The sequence below is a fragment of the Aphelocoma coerulescens genome, chromosome 11 (assembly GCF_041296385.1).
Source record: "Aphelocoma coerulescens isolate FSJ_1873_10779 chromosome 11, UR_Acoe_1.0, whole genome shotgun sequence".
Lineage (NCBI taxonomy): Eukaryota > Metazoa > Chordata > Aves > Passeriformes > Corvidae > Aphelocoma > Aphelocoma coerulescens.
The window spans coordinates 8756561-8773903 of record NC_091025.1 but is presented as its reverse complement, the minus strand read 5'-3'; the positions used below and the strand labels follow the sequence as shown (position 1 = coordinate 8773903).

Here is a 17343-nt window from a genome sequence, read left to right as displayed (position 1 = left end):
GCACATTTAAATTAGTTAAATGAGCACACACCTTCCTACTCCTGAGAAACACTATATTTTATCCCAATAAATGAGCGACTTCAACAAAGAGCAAGCACTGATTTCAGTCCTCCTCATATTTACCAACTACTCAGAGTTCAGTAAAATACACCACATACACATTGTGCTAGAAATAAGGAAGTCTTCCTGTGTCAATTCTAGCATGTGTGAAAGGCTTTTCAAAAGAAGCAACATCAGCTGATGAAACCCAAGTACAGTACCAATGTGCACCGTGCCTTGTGCTGCAGCACAGAATAATGCATGATCGTAAGGCCCTACATCTAGATAACAGTAGACGATACAGTGATGTCACAAGGGAACCTAAGAAAAAGCAAATACAGCCCTAAATGAGTTTGGCATGTTAAACTTAATGACATCAGCCTTAAATAAAATAAAGAGTCACAGCAAAATTACCTGAATTGTACAGAAAAGAAAAAAAAATTTAAAAATAAAATCAACCTTCAGTAGTTATTTCAGCCTACTTGGCAATTCAAAACCTCTCATGGAACAGGAGTTTGTCTACATTGAATCACTAGAGAGGCAAACCTGCACCCACTTCAGACTGAAAGACTGCTTAGACATTCAAACTCCATTTGAGTTTTTTCAGCCTTCAGGAGCAGCTCAGGCTCAGCTCAGGCTTAGCTAGGTAGGGGAACTTTCACACAGTGCCTCCTCTAACAGTTCTAAATTAATCCTCTGGCAAATCCTCATCAAAGCGTAATTGATGTTTAGCACTATAACGCATTTCAAAGCGCCCCCACAGTGCCTACTTGCTCAGTTCCACACTTACCAACTAAGGCCACTCAAGCAAAAAAAGAAAGGGCTCAAGAAGCAGAGGGCACAGAGGAAGGCAAGCCCCCCTTATGCAAAGGCTGTGATGGCAGAATTAAGCACTCCACAACATGAAAGGCAACCCATGGGTGGAAGAAAGGGAACAAATAACATGAATCAAACTGACAAACAATGTAATGTTATTTGCCAAAGAAAACAAACATTTGATCTCCAAGCCTGATTTTTACAACTTATCACACTTTGGTATGAAGTGACGTACTCTAGACCTTTTAATTAGTACAGCATGCAGCAGCTCAATAATGAGGCAGTAAATGTTAGTTTGAGCTATCTTCTTCCCACCAGCACTTCTACTGCAGGGTCTCTGCTAAGAGCACAGCCAGGTTTTCTGTGCCTGCACTCACAGATCATCTGTGAGAGTCATCACACCTCGGCCTTGTGTGAGGACAGTACACCGTGGGGACAGCACACCAGGCACATCTACCAGCCAACAGCCTCTGCGAGCAGAGATGTCAGAACCAGCATGAGTAAGATGTGGACTACCAGGAAACCACCTCCCACAGCCCTCATTTCAAGATTAAACATTTCAAACACGTGAAATACATTGCAGCCCTTCAGCACAGTCTCCACTCATTCGTCTCACAAGAAACGAATGAAGGACGCAGCATCAATTTAATAAATGTGTTTAATTAGTTTAGAAGTGAAGGACAGATAAGAGAGGCTACTGGAACTGTCATTCTCTTCTAAGGAAAATGAAGAATAATTCAAGAGGGGAAATAAAAAGGCAGTATAAGCTAACCATGGGTCTGTAAAGACAAAACAGCCTGTACTCTAACGCTGGTTATGTTTCACAGGAGCAAACAAGCACTTTGCTGATCTTCATTTAGAGTTTACCTTTCACTCAACTTCCTCAATCCTTCTGGCCCACAACAGCAGCCTGGGACATAGGCCTTCCCACAGATGACAATACCAGCTTTCCAAGTTGTCCAGGAACACTTTTTGTTTGTTTGTTTGATAAGGAATATTATTTTGCTACTAACTCATTTCAGTGGCCATTCAACTGCCTTGGTCACTGCAGCTGCCAGTGCACTACATGCAAACTTCCTCCCTCAGTGCAAACAGCAGGTAGCTCAGATGTAGCTGCTGAGGGCTCAATACTTCAAATGCCTTATGCATCACCTGGAAGCCTGAGCAGTGCTGCAAATTCTATGAAAGTCTTCAGAAGTCAAAGGGAAACAAGTTGACAGAACTGATGTGATTCCTGATTCCTACAATCTGCCCTGAGCGCACCAGCCAACAGCTGAGCTGCTGACACAGCAGCTTGGGAACCCCTGGCATGCAGCCTGACCTTTCTAGATAAAGTAGTCTGCCCTTGCTCCTGAATCAGAGCCCTGGAAGCCTTACACCACCGGATTCAGGAGGTCTTCAAAACTCTGATAAACAAGCATTTTTTACTTCTGAAAGCATGAATTCCTTTTCAAGATATTCAGAATTTTGAAATTACCACATAATCATCAATCAACACAGTAATCATTCATCCTGAAACCCCACGAGCTTATGCAAGAACTTTTCTCTCACTAAAACACAATAATGCACACTGGTACTTTTTAATTTATTTTAGAGAAAGGAATTTAAACTACTTTTCCCCCCTCTCCTCTCAGGAAAATGGAAACCACCTAAGATTATAGCCAAAAACGTTTAACCACATATTTCCTTCTTTTCAGATAAAGCCATGTTGGTTCCCTTTCAACTTCTGAACTTAACAGAATTATTAATAAATTACTGCTCTGTCTGTGAACACATGATCTATTATGGCACCTCAAAATCCAGCAAAGTGGTCTTTTAAAAATTTCTGAATTGTCTGCTCTGAAAATTGCCTCAAGACAGTCATGGTAGGAGACCAAGGGCAAAAGCTACATTATTTCTAAAAAGACCCAAAATTCCCCCCTCCCTAATATTATAGTAGAAGATAAAAGCATGTCTTTGTTAGAACAACTCTTTCAAGGTTTTATTGCTAACCCCAGATTACCTGCATTTAAATAAATTTATAAATCCTCCACACACCTTGGGTGCTTTTCATAATAATGTCTGGCAGTCAGTGCTGTAAAATTCAAGAGACAGGTGAAAAGCACTACAGAACAGAAGGAAGGAGGAAAGGTTGGAAGTCAGGCAATTACCAAATTCATATTCAGTGGACAAATTCAATGCTACATAAAGTAACACCATTATAGGACACACAAGAGGAACAGCTAAATTATACAGCAGCCTCTTTTCAGAATAAAGTCCATCCTATAAACCAAGGGAAGTATGGATTTTCTGCCACTGACAGTGGACAATTGTGTAAATAAGTAAAAAATTTTTGTACACATGCTGAAGGATGAGAATAAGTTCTCTCCCATTTTGCACCTTCCATTTTCTAACAAAGTCTAAGCTTTGTTAGACTATGAGACTTAGGTAAACAGTCACATACTGAAATATGGAATTTTTACTAGTTTTATAGCAGCTGAATTTTTGTTCAGGTGGCTATTACAGAATTGATTTAATCTCAAATGACATCTTCCATCTCAAACTCCTACTACAGACCAAAGTAGCATTACAATTTTTAAATGACAAACATAGACATGTTACTTTAATACTGGAAATAGGTTTTTCATATTAGAACAAATATTCTGCTTGCTGACTGAACAACCAGCAAGAGTAAACACTCTTTATCTGCTGGCAGATTATCTGGGCAGAGGACAAACAGCACAATAAATACACACAAACTTGAAGGTGCTGCGTGAATAGGCTTAGTTGGGCTCTTAAGTTGTTGAGCTGTGTTTGTACCTCCCCGCTGGCTTGTTCTCAAAGACCTCTGTGCCACACCTTCAACATACAGTATATCTCACCTTCCCTTTTGTACTCTTTCAACTAATCTGTTATTTCTTTTCATCTGCATTTAAATGAGCAACCCTCTCCCCCAACTCCAGCTAACTGGGAGTTATCTCTCTTGTTAAGAACAGGCAGGGACATGGCTCCTGTAACACCACTCATTCATATTTTAAGATCCAAACTATTTAAATAGAGGACAATTCTCAATAACTTTTTAAAAAGCTACTTTATTTTAGCACAAGACAAAAAACCTCAGTTTCACATCCTATTTTAGTCATCTAGTAAACCCTTATCTCACAACAGCAGGATATTTAACTGATCTGCTGGAGGTATGCTATCTGTGTGCTCCATCCACACATCCTGCAGTTACAGAAAATGCTCCTTCTCCCTACAGCAACCAAGCCATTTCCTCCCCCAGAGATTGCACACAGTTCTCACCACCCACCAACTAATGAATCAGCAGGCTCACAACAGCCAGAGCCACGGAGATCAACTTCACCCCCCAGGAAACACCAGTCCCCAGTGAAGTGGTGCAGTCCCCTCCCTTCTGTTTTCATTTTCCCAGCACACTGGAGCAAAATGCATTCTTTCAGAAGAGGCTCAGTTCTGACTCACCCTCTGCCTCATCACGCACACATCTGTCCATTCATAACCACTCACACGGGCGGCCCCGCGGCCCCTCTCAGCTGAGCCACATCTGTCCATCCATCCCACTTCTGATCCCACCTTCCCCTGAATCATACCCCACTTTTAAGTATTTAAACAGCAGTCTCCCTGGTGATTTCATATGTGAAACACTGACCACTAAGAAAGAAACAGCTTTGAACACTTACTCCAAGAAAGAAAGGTGTTAAATCGGGTAAGGCTAACCTCATCATTTCAGCTTCTCTTAACAGTATCTGTATACACTGGCAAGTAAAAGGAAACAACCTGTACAAAATGTTCAAATGAAAAATTATGTATTCAACTGTTTCCTTTAACAGCAACAGCATATGATTATATATACAGTGTCAAAAATAAAATGCTGCAGTCTTGCCATAGAGATGTGGCACGACTGCTCTGAAATGTAAGTTTGCATCAGTCCCATCCCTGTGTTCTCCCCAAAATACCAAGACACCTTCATATCACGGAGAGGGGTCTCTAGCCTGCGTTTCAGAGAGGGGGGCAAAGCATGAGAGAGGAAGCAAGAAATGCAAAAAAAAAAAAAAGAAAGAAAAAAGCTTTTCTAAAACTTTGCAACAGATCTTATACACCAAAATCCTCAATTATTTGGGGAACAAAACAGAATAGTAACTTCATTGGTGTAACAACAACTGAAGTTACAGCAAAAGCTGGTAACTTCAGGCAAGGTTTCACACTACACCTTCAGATATTGATCATTAGTTTCAAATAATGACAAGCAATCAAGTCATGACCAGAGTTTACAGCATTTATCTGACTTTATAAGCTTAATTCCCATACACTAACCTTGTAACATAATTTAAACTGGAATGAAACATAAATAAAAACAGCTGAAAAGAATCCCATTTAGGAAGCAACAGAGTGAAATAAGACCTTTTAGTTCTTTTAATTTGGATCAATCCTTCTGTCTTGTGCCTCAAAACATATTATTCTTTCTTAGAATGCACAAAGAAAATGTCTTCTATTCTAAAAGCTACATCTTGGAAAATTTCTTCCATTATACGAGAATGAGGTTTTGTTAAAATTCAAACCTTATACTCTTCTGCAAAAATGTACAGGAATTGATACTTTCTGACCAAACAAGAATCTTTCCTAAACACTTGTACATAGATGACCCAGTTGTGGCTTTCAAGATGAATACAGCTTCAAGTTTCTCAAGGGTGGCACCTATGGCACAGCTGTACCACACCACCACCAACAGGTCCTTGCTGGTTCCTGAGCAGGTGGCAAGGTGGGACTCCTGGGACAGCTCTGGCCAGGGCAGGAGCACTGCCCAGGGACACCCCGTTGGGCCCAGCACTACTGTTTCTCTGCCTGGGACCTGTTCCTTCAGCTCTGCTTCCTTCTGATCACACAGAGACATTTCACTTGCAACTGAGGAAAGAATGCACTCCAATTCACAACCAGAAAAACACCTCAGAACATACCACACCTCTCTATGATATGAATTTTCAACTTCATAGCAAAACCTGATGGTCTGATATAATGTACTTTGGTCAATTTTAAAGTATGCTTATATAAGTCACCAGGTTTTATTACAAATATCAGTAAAGATTGAGATGCAATATAACCCATTTTTACAGTTCTATGTAGCAAAAATACCCATGTACAGACTCACTTCAAAAATATCTTTGTAAGTACTATCAGAGCTGTGACAAAACCTCTCTCAACATGCTTTGTGTACTACTGAAATACTACAGTGATGGGGTTTGGTTTCTAAAACATCAAAAAAAGAATAGCTGAAGAATTTTCCTTACCTTATTGGAGAGCCAGACTTTAAAATTCCTTTGTAGAAAACCTGGTGGTTTTTTGGTTGGTTGCATTTGTTAGTTTTTTTCTGCATAGTTAGCTCAACTATGTAATTATGACTCCTTTTCGAAAGCAGATCGATGTTTCATTACATTATGCAGGTTGCTATTTCACTTAACTGAAAACAAAGTCTATAACTAAGAACAGATATGAAGCAGTAAGGATGTCAGAACAAATGTGATTAAAATCTGTGGAGCATTTTATTCCTGGATTAAGATCACTGGTCAGTATTTATGCTTAGAAGCTCACACAGAAAAGTACTAAAATGCTACTGCACAGAAATTATACTCATCATCTAATAACCAAGTCTCCAGATACAGTTCATCATTCCAAAATACTGCAATTTCTCGACTAAGCAAAAAACACGAACCAGACTTGACCAAAACCACCAAAAAAAACCCAATACAAAGCAAAAAGTACACAGCTTCTAGTTTTCACATTGTCACTACAGAAGGGACTAATGCCTCCCAAAGGGAAATGCATCTCAGGCTCTATCCCTTTGCCTTCAAAAGACAAAACCAACCACAGAGCTGGAACTGAAAATCAACAAAAATGCAAGGGGCATAACATGAAAAATCTGAAAGGCAAATATATGCTGGGGTTTTCCCCTGTGAAACTTTACAGGGTCTTTTATCAGCCTATCTTTACTGCTAGATTCTACATGAGTAAGATGGCTGGATTTTGAATCTACTCTCTCTTTTAATGGAGAAGGCATGCATTTTAAAAGGACCCAGTTGCAACAATTAAAAAGAATAGCTTTTGCAGTAAAATATTGCCAGGAGATCGCTGCTTGTTTTGTGGCTCCAAGTACACATGCATGCTTCTGTTCACAAGCCCAGTAACTAACAGACACACACAGTTTTCTGCCACATTGACAGAATATTTTCCAGGCAGAAATTTCAAAACTGGTTGTGAAATTTGTTTTTTTCAAGCTTTTAGAAAATCACATAGCAAAAAGGAGTTATAACCAGCAACTGCAACAGAGGATTAGGAAGAGGTTTATCTCAAACACATCACTTGCACACCATGCTACCTGGGTGCAAATAAACAGCCTACTAATCTTCTACTTTTGGACTGAAACTTTGAAACATAAAATGCAAATATACTCAACTATACAAAATAGAAGTTACCTGATTTTGACAATATGGGGAAGCAACTAATAAAAACATCCAGGAATTGACCCAAGCAAGAGAGGAGCAAGAAAAGCTGCTGCTTCTACCCTTTGGCTTTCATTGCCTTCTTGAGCACTCCAAGAGCCTCACCCTTCCCCTTAAGCAGGATTCAAGTCTGGAAAAACTGTTCAAACATTTACTCCAGAAGTAGTGCTGCATCAAGGCTTAAAATAATGCTAGTAATTTTTTGTCTTTTGTATACTATAACAACTATTCAGCTTTCATCATTCAATAAAATTTCATAGTGTCATAATTATTCTGTAGAAAACGATCAGCTTCCGCAGAAAACATCCTTAGCAATGACTGGAAATCTTCTTTAACAGAGTAACATCAAACTTGCAATTATGCAAGCTAATGAGCTCATTTCGTTACTTGTGCTTTGGACAATAAAGCTTGAAGAACCATTTCAGTAACTTTCATAAAAATGACAGTTTCTTGAAGCAAATGTTTCATCATCTTATTGAACTTTTCTGATTTTTAATATGAATTATTAAGTGATTTTCACAAAGAAGCAGACATTCTCAACAATGATGCTCTTACTTTTGTCATTCATTTATAAGAAGAGGAGAGAAGCATAATATTAGCAACTTTACTTAGTAAGTGGAGACTGATATGCAAACAAGAGGATTCAACAATCCAAATGCCTGGACTTCTTCCAGCATCTATGCTGCAGAGATCTCAAGTACTGCTTTCATCCACACAGCACTCATCTGTCCTTATATATAGCTGCTTCCCAAATGCAAAATTTAGCTCACTAACTCCAATTTTGTTCCTCTTCTGGGAAACTTTAGGATGATGACATGGGTATATTTGAAATCTTGTCTATACAACTCTAACGAGTGCATTTAAGCCACTGGAAAGAGTTCAAGGCAGTATGACTGAATAACTGCTTTTAGAATACATAATAAAAGCTAAGCAGAAGCAGGTTTACTGACAGCAGACCTTAAGTACTTCCACAGCTGTGCTGCAATACTGCTCCCAAGCATTGTTTCAAAATGGTATCGTCACTGCCTGCACCGTAATGCTCGGACAAGGCTGTGGGCAGTCACAAAAGTATTTGGAGGATGGGGGTGTGAAAGGATTCTGGGGGAAAGGCTGTGGATACTCATCACATGAGAGGTGCCTGGGGTGACTCACGCTGCAGTGGCGGAGGGCACCCGATGATAAATCACTCTGCAGGAACAACTGTCCAAACCCAGCCAGTGGCTGCCTGCCAGGACAACATGTCCAGTCTATGTCCTCTAAAGATTTCTCTTCCCAAAATCCAAGTTCCTAACTGTTCATGGTGTATAAACTGTATACACAAAGAGGCATCTCCTAATTGTCAAGTAAAGCGAGTAAGCACAGGTACACGATGACTGTGGCTTCAGATGGAATTTGGATTAAAAACTCTCCTCTATGCAACACCAGAGCATAATGAAGAACACTTCCAAGTATCTAGGCAAAAAAAAAAAGGGAAAAGGCTTCATTCTCCTCTAAAGCAAAAATGGATTTAGGAGCATGAACAAAGGATGTTGCTGGGAAGAAAAAAAAATAATAGAAAGAAAAAGAAACTGAGAAGTCTCTGCTAGCTAAAGGCCTCTTAAGCACAAACACAAGAACAAATTCTATAATCACAAGCATCTACAGAAAACCAGTATTTTACTCAAACCATATAGATGATCCTGGATGAAAACTGATCAAGGGGGATCATCAAGAAAAGTGGATTCTTCTCATCCACCAAGCCTTTACAGGACTCCCACCAAGCAACTCCAAGAAAAAAAAAATATATATCAAGCTGTTTAGCCAGGCTAGGTACAAACTGGATACACCACCAAACCCATTTGTCTGCTGTGAGAATAACCACACACTGACCTCCTTGTTTAAAGCTCACAGAAGAGCCTGAGAAAGATCAAAAGGAACAACAGTGATGTGGGTTTCATCAGGACAACACCACTTCCCTTGGCTGAAGCAGGCAAAAGTACCTCGAACGCCCTGAGCACACAGACAGTCTAGCAGCTGATGTCCCCTCACTGACCACCTGCTGCTTCTCACAGAAGAATCTCTCCCAGCTACCACAAGGTTTTGGGGTTTGGGGTCATCATGCAGGCATGAGCAGGAGGATAACAATTGTTTAAGGTTGCTCTGGAAAAGCACCAGCTCTGAGGACAGGCACGAGTCAGATCTTCCCTGCTCTGCATTCCTGAAGCAAGCTGAAACTAAGCCAGAGGAGGAATTGTGTATCATTCTGCTAGCACAAAGGCAGAGAACAACAGGCAAACATGACAAAAATCTGATCCCAAAATAATGTTACCCTAACCCACCAGTACATAAAGGAACTGGTCAAGGACTTTACAGAGCCATGCAACAAACTTCACCTTGACCTTGGATCTGGAAACAAGACTCTGGAGAAGGCATTTATGAGTAGCACAGCTCACTGGAAACAAAATATCCTCACATATAAAAGAGGATGAACAAAGAATTCCAAGATACTCCTTAGAGGTTAAAGTTGACAGCTTTTTAACTAAGTTCCATCTTACGTGTCCACATGCTTCCACCACACACAGACAGCTCTGTGAACTTTTGTTAGGTGGTGCCCAGCTCTTCAGGGTTCCAGCACCGTCTCATGAAATGCTTTAAACAGAGACCTTCACAGTAATTTGAAGAAGCATTATATTACTACAGACAAACAGAATGGTGAAATCTCAATAATTGGGAAGACCACAAGCATCTTAGGGCTGTTATAGTTCACCCTATGTGGTGGCACACCACAGTATAAGCTTTAATTAATATATTGTGGCTCTAGCATGCTTTTTGCCTTTTTTTTCCCCCCTAAATCCCTAACATTAGGCATCCTTTCCCACTGATCTGGTAAAAAGTCAAATCCTTTTGTCCAGTGACTCAATGGATTTCAGGGAACACATACAAGTAACTGCTAACTGTGAGAATATTTTCAACTATGACAATGCAAAAACCCCAAATACTACTAGACTGAAAATACAGGAACTTAAGGAGTATGGTTATTACTACTGCAGAGTAAAATAAGGGCTGAAACTGTAAATTGGTTTCCCAGGCACCACTACCTTTTTTCAAAAAGTAAGTATACCTAAAGAAAGGAAAATGAAAGCTGCTACTTCAACCTTGTCTGGAAGACAAAGTAATGTTACTTCTAATTTCTTCAGGAAATGTTGGCGACCAAAGAAATTAAAGTAAAACTTCTGATTCAATACAGATTAGCACAGAAATTAAGGTATTTCTCATAAATTAAGTCTTCCCCTTCCAAGCAAATTCTACTAGGTACATTGTGATCCTGTGTTTGACTGGAAATTGCATTTGCTCAGAAAATGGAGCAGCCAATACACCATCCCAATAATCTATGAAATTTAATGGCTAAAGTCAGAAAACAGAAAGTTAATTTGCAGAAAAGTCTTATCTATCAAAAAAAAAAAATCAGAACAGGACACAAGTGGAAAGCTGGTTCTATTGGCTGCCATTTGAATAGGTGCTGTATTTTAATAAAAACTATTTCTCATTACAGTTCTGTTTCTGCTGCAACACCTGCAGCATAACAGAGATTTGCCTTTTTTTTTTAATATTCATCCAAGCAGTTAACACCAACTTAGAGCAAAATAAAATCTGGTTATGACAAAAAACTGTGCAAGTAGAAACTCAGCATCTTTAGGAAGAAAACTGACAATTGTTAGTTATGGCTAGAACAAAGTCAATGGTTAATGAGTAGAAATCCTAGCTACATCACATGTGGCACAGCAGGCACTCTGAATCAATTTAAATCATGCCTGATGTGTTTTCCTCCAAAGCTGCAGAGTTCATAGCATATTAGAGCGAAATAAGCCTGTGTGGAAGACTCTGGTTTATGAGCAGCTGCCACCAAAGAGCAGACAGGAAGTAAAGCTGCATTAGAATGAGATGGAGAATAGTATTATAAAGGGGAGGGGAAGTAAAACGACTTCACAGACTTCATCAGTGACTGGTATTTAAACAGTAAAAAATAATATCTCAGAACTAATGTTCTTTCAAGTAAGAAAGAACGGAGCTATAGAAACATCATCTTGAATAACAAATGAAAACTGGGGACATTATCTTACTCTAAGAAGTATACAAAATGAATCATGCAAAGAAAGTTGACCACAGTTCCTAACAAAACAAAGGGACTTTGAAAAAGATTAGATTTTAAGGAGCACTGAAGTCCATACACAGCTCAGCCTTAAGTTTGTATGTCATCAGCACAAAACTGAAATAAAAATCAAAGAACTTCATTAACCACAATAAAACTAGCCTAAGTCATTAATGATACCAGAAAACCAAGGTGAAAATAAAGCTGTCCATTTAATTGCAAGGTTTAATTATCCAGTATTTCAGACAATACATTAGCCTACTACACTCCCTACCTTTCAATTTCTTAACATCTATTCATTTATTCTTTACCAAAAAACAAATTAAAAAAACCCTGGACATTAGCTGAGAACAGAGGATCAGAAAGCCCCAGTATGGTTCAGCTCCCCAGAAACAGGACATGCGCTGCACCTGACGCACCCCACACACACCCACAATCACAATGAAATACAATGTCCTATCATTTTCATGATCTAGGGACCTATTTTTAGTGCTGCTTTTTCCTTTGCTATGACAAACCTGAAAAATTGCTCAAATACACAATTAAATTTGCTGCAGGTCAAAGACAGCACAGAATGTTAAAGCTATCTTAAAAAAAAAAAGTTAAACTTGAGTTTAAAATGAGTAGAAACATTAAGCGTACACTGAGCCATCCAATTCTTGGATTAATGAAGACAGGGTATCCACCAGAGGCCTACCCACCCATTGTGAATATCAGATGCATCAAATTAAAAGGCAAATTAAGCATATAAAAAAAACCCCTCAGTTAAGAAATACCAGATTGAAAAACCTCAAGCCTATGAAGTATGTATTTTCAGAATCCCAACTTTCATAAGTGTTGCTCTTTCTGGAATTCAATCATTTAAGCAGCAATTCTAGCAGATGCTGCATTGGTAGCTTTGTCAATCTGTGTACAAAACTGCTTTAGCACAATAGTGACATACTTCAAATCTGGATAAACTATTTTGGGCCATCATTTTTTTAGCCAAACACCGAAGCAGAATTCCAGAATAAAAATATTCTAATGTTGGTAAGTTTATCTACATTCTAGATCTCAAACTAATGCCTAAGATAATTATTAACTGACAGCTCCCCCCATAGCCTTTTTTTATTCATATAATTAAAAACATGCCTTGCTGGCATAAATCCAGTGATGAACAAACACACATTATGCACTGCCTCAAGAATCAAAGCTCATAAAACAATGATGCACAGAGCTACAAAAATCACATGGTTTTAAGAGACTGCTGAAGCCTATGAAAGAAATTCTTAATTCAACCAAATGACAAAAATCTAGAGAGAACAAAATCTCAGACAATTCATATGAAACTCTTAACTGTTTCTGTTGATAAGGTAAAACACTCTCCCACTCTGCTCACTCCTCTGCTCCAATCATGGGAGTGGCTTACTTTCAGAGAAGTTTAATTCTGCACAGAGCAAGCCTGCATTCATGTGTGATTTACACTAGCAAGGGCTGATTACAACAGTGAATTTGTGATTTGTCCATACCAGAGCATAACATTACTCCCATTTATCAGTTTGTCCACCTCTAGCCTCATTCAGAGGAATTTTTCTAAACATTTCAGTGAAGCAGTCTAGAATTTACTGTAAACACACATAAAAGAAGGAGTGGCATTCATTAATGAGGCTCATGTTCTATTTTAATACACAGCATACCTACCATGCTCTTACATGATTAAGACAACACAAGAAAATGGATGAAGTAGTTCAGTACTTTAAGAATTCATTCAGAGAAAACAAAGTTAAAAAAAAATCATAGGAGTAAATAAAATTAGTTTTGAACTGGCAAGAAGAGAGACTTCAGTCTTCTTACACATTACAAGAAAAATTCCTCATTCAATTGTGAGCCAGAATCAATATTTTTCAGTAAGAGCCAGATTCAATTCAGTTTCCTTAGTAAAGCAGTCAGTACCCAGACAGCCAACTTCACTTCTCCCCCAATTTGTCAAACTTCTGCAAGCCTCACAGGACTAAATGGAAAACAATTTTTTCCAAAAAAACTCATTAACTTGAATTCCACATACCATAACTGCCCTCAGGAATTTATTTTCTTCCAATCAAGTTTTCCCACTATAGGAAATATTTATCTTCCACCTAGCAGCATTTAAAAGACCCAATATGCCATTAAACCTGAATATGTTTCAAGTATTTGCTCCAGCTTGGTAGGTTTGGTAGCATTAGCTGTTTCTTGTTACAAGGGTAGGTTAAAAAATTTAGGCAAAAGGAAGGATTTTGTAGCCCATTAAAAGTTTTTAAAAATAAAAAATATCACACAAAAATTAGCCCAAAACAGAAAAACTATGAGGGCTTAAGTGCTGGTCTAAACCCACTGAATTCTGCAGAAAGTCTCCTATTGAATTCAGTGATCTTTGGATCAGTCCCAAAGCACCTACAGTAGCATAGACAGGAGACAGCATCTATATTTTAAAGGTATGTTTTTCCTGTGAAACAAAACCAGCTGTAGGTGATTTCAGTAACTTTATTTTGATGAGATTAAGCAAGGTTTCTGACTTTAATACAGCTTCACAGTAACCATCACTGTCACCAGGGAATTCGAGCTTTCAATATCAGTCTATGGGACAACCACCTCAGAAAAAAGAGATTCAGAAATCAATTCTGAAAGCGATGCTGCTTCTGTATTACAGCTGATGGTGAAACTGAGAAAAAGCATCATTCCACTTAGAGCACACTGACTGCTTGCTGTACCAACTGGCAGCCAAAGACACAATGAAATAACCTGTTGAAAGCACAAATTTTCATTAGCCTACCACAATTCATAGGCCAAAGTCTAATTTCTGAACCACTTTAGAAGTACCTACACAACACCAAATTTAGACTGCTCCCCAAAATTTTATCATAGCATGGCAGCAGAAATAGTTACGTTTTTCAAAATAATACAAAGCCACCACTATTGCCCATGTTTCCCAATTCTTCCATTTACCTAAACGTTAGCATGCTTTAAAACAAAGCAATATTTTACCTCACCAGCTTTCTCTTGTACTCACGTCACTACCTACCTGCATGGAGATGTGAAATATTAGAAATCTCACATCATACATATAATCCATACTAGTAAGATCATAAGCACAACATAAAAATTTCTTTCAGTTTCAACAATTTCCTCCTTACCTTGCCTCCTTCTCTTTCAAAGTCGACATATTCCCGGGTCGGTGTCTGTCGCTGCTCCCCCTGCCAGCTGGCCGGAAAAAACTGGAGAGACAGATTGGTTCCTGTGGCCACAAAAGCCTTTTAGAAAAATCAATACAAACAGGATCAGGGAGCAAGACATTACATAAATTATGCAGGCAGTCATTTATTTTTACATCAGTTTATGTCTTAAGCCAGGCAGCATAGAGAATACTTAAAGTCAAAAACATGCACTCATCATTTTTCTTAAGTATTAAGTTACAAACATCTGATTCCATTTTGACAACATTTGCCATTGGCTGCTTCAGATATAAAATACAACATGGAATCAATACTTCTTTCAAATCAGTTTTGCTGACATTAGAATCTGTCCTTTCAGTTCTGTCTGGATACCCTGTACCAACTTAGTACCTGTAACATTAAAAACTGCCCATGCTTTTTAAAAAGGCTGCATATCTCTACAAGAAGCACTGCTGAAGGAAAATTAACTCCTTAGACCCGTTACTAAGGACAACTTTTTTCAAAAGAAAAGGACTTGTTTCCTTTAACAATCTACTTACAGCCAGATAGACACTTAACTGAAACGTAAACATTCCTATTTTATCATCTGCTGGCATGCAGCATCAATACAGAGTTCAATCAAGCTTCACAGGACAAAGTCCTCACACCACATTAAGACACCAGTGATACCCAGATCAGCAGATGCTGTGTCAGTGAGAAAAGGCAAGTGCAGGAATTCTTCTCAGCTGCAGCCCTTTGTAAAACTATTAAAGGGACTGGTTTAAACCTATTAGAAAAAGCACGCATTGCTTTCAAGCAAACAATTTCCTACAATTTCAAATGAAAATGGGATTCAGTTTTCTTTATAAAAACTCTGTTTGCATATCTTAACTCCAAGCCATGATGAGCAATTCCTAGCCATGAAATAAAAAATAATATTTTTGCAAGCAGAAGTCAGATTTACAGTATTTATACTCTTCTCTGGTACAGGTGAGTATGTTGTCCTGTAAGCATGAGAATATTCATACAGACTCACAGCATATCACTCTTCTCAAAATCCCAGAGTTAAACAAAATTTGTTGCAATCAAATGACTATTTATTACCATGATCACTTAAATCTAAGTGGTCATTAATCCAGAATATAGCTTTTCTTAAAAGCTATACAACTATTACAGTTTAACAGTTGGAATTTCTTGACAAGCAGATTTCTTTAAAGCAACCCAGAATTCAGCCACTTTATGGCAGAACTGTACTGCTACCTGTGACACAATAGCTACATGTTATTTAAGATAGCTCTAGTCATGGACTGCAACGCTGTCACAGGATTAATACCCCCCATTTTGAAAGTAGATGTGCTTTGTCTTGACTCTTCCCTCTCCACCAAGGGAGGCCAATACTCTGCGAACAGGCTTGTTTCCAGGCTATCCTTAAAAACAGATTTTTAAATTTTTGTTGTTGTTGTTTTTGTTTGCATGTTTTATCTCCTGTAAGCACATTCTCAATGTCATTAAAATTAACAAATCAGTCCTAGTAATGCCAGAAGAATCCTGTACTGGTGCATTAATATTTGTTTGCCTTACAAGACAGAAAGACAAACATTTCAATTGCTGTAACAGAAGTTGCATCAGGAATACACTTGCACAAATAGAAGGCATCAAATCTGTCAGAGCTGCAGACCATCACTATCAGCCTGACTACCTTATATTATCCCTTTGCTTTTCTAAGGGATGCTATTTACATATCAACAAAAAAATTACACTTATCTCCAAATATTCGTGACTCTGAGTCTTCACCACTTAGTCTGTTCAATAACTGTTTTCCTACCTCCAAGCATCTTTAGTAAATATGTGTTTTATACTCCTTAATTTATACATTTAAAATATCCAGGAGTGAGATCTTTAAGAGTAAACCAGGTGACCACTGAAGCCCTATGGACCAGTCCAGTTCTGGTACTGGGTCAAAAGGACTGTACTTGCTTTGTGGAAAACCCAGCAAGACAGCGAAGTGTCCATGCTTCCCTGTTTCCACCCCCAATGTGTGCTAGAAGGTCATGAAAAACAGGGGGAAAATATCAGAGAAAAGAAGATAAAAGTACACAAATTCCACACCCTCATGGAGTCAGGCAGGCACCACTTAAACCATAAGCTATTTAAAAAGCTATGTAGATATTTGTTCTCTGGATTTTGAAGTCTGTTCCCTCCGTTTGAACAGACAAAACCATCCAGGTTAAAGCACCCATATGCTTCTCAAATCAAGTCATAGGTCAATACTGAAAAACTTGAGAACAGTCCTGCTAATAACCACACAAGACTACATGAAAGCCATCAATTTTCGTCAAATAACAAACAAATTAAATTTTAAAAAATAATTTAAAAAAATCACACCACTGGTTTGGTTTTAAACTTGAGAGTAAGAAAACTCTAGTTTTGTCTGCAGAGCCTTTTAAAGCCCAGTCTGAAAAGCTATCAGACATTTATGTCTTGAATTTTATGAAAAGCTTATCAGGTAGTACAAGGGCGACCTGACCCACACACAGACAACATAAACACAAGTACCTTCCAAAGCCATCCAAACATGTGAGGTTATTTAAGTTATCAAAGCATTACCAGTAAACGTGAAATCTTATTTAATACACTTCCCAGTTACTTCTCAGTAATATTGGTAATTATTTCCTTTATTCAATCAAGAGCTGTTTGACAT

The 17343-nt window shown here is 38.4% G+C and overlaps 1 protein-coding gene across 2 annotated transcripts in view; it reads right to left on the bottom strand.

Moving 5' to 3' along the window:
* The window catches only part of CBFB (core-binding factor subunit beta), a 39898-nt gene that overhangs the window by 20327 nt on the left and 2228 nt on the right, over window positions 1-17343 (bottom strand). For both annotated transcript variants that reach the window (XM_069026883.1, XM_069026882.1), the window contains exon 3: window positions 14625-14741. In XM_069026883.1, the coding sequence (XP_068882984.1) occupies window positions 14625-14741 (117 nt within the window). The remainder of the gene's footprint in view (window positions 1-14624; window positions 14742-17343) is intronic.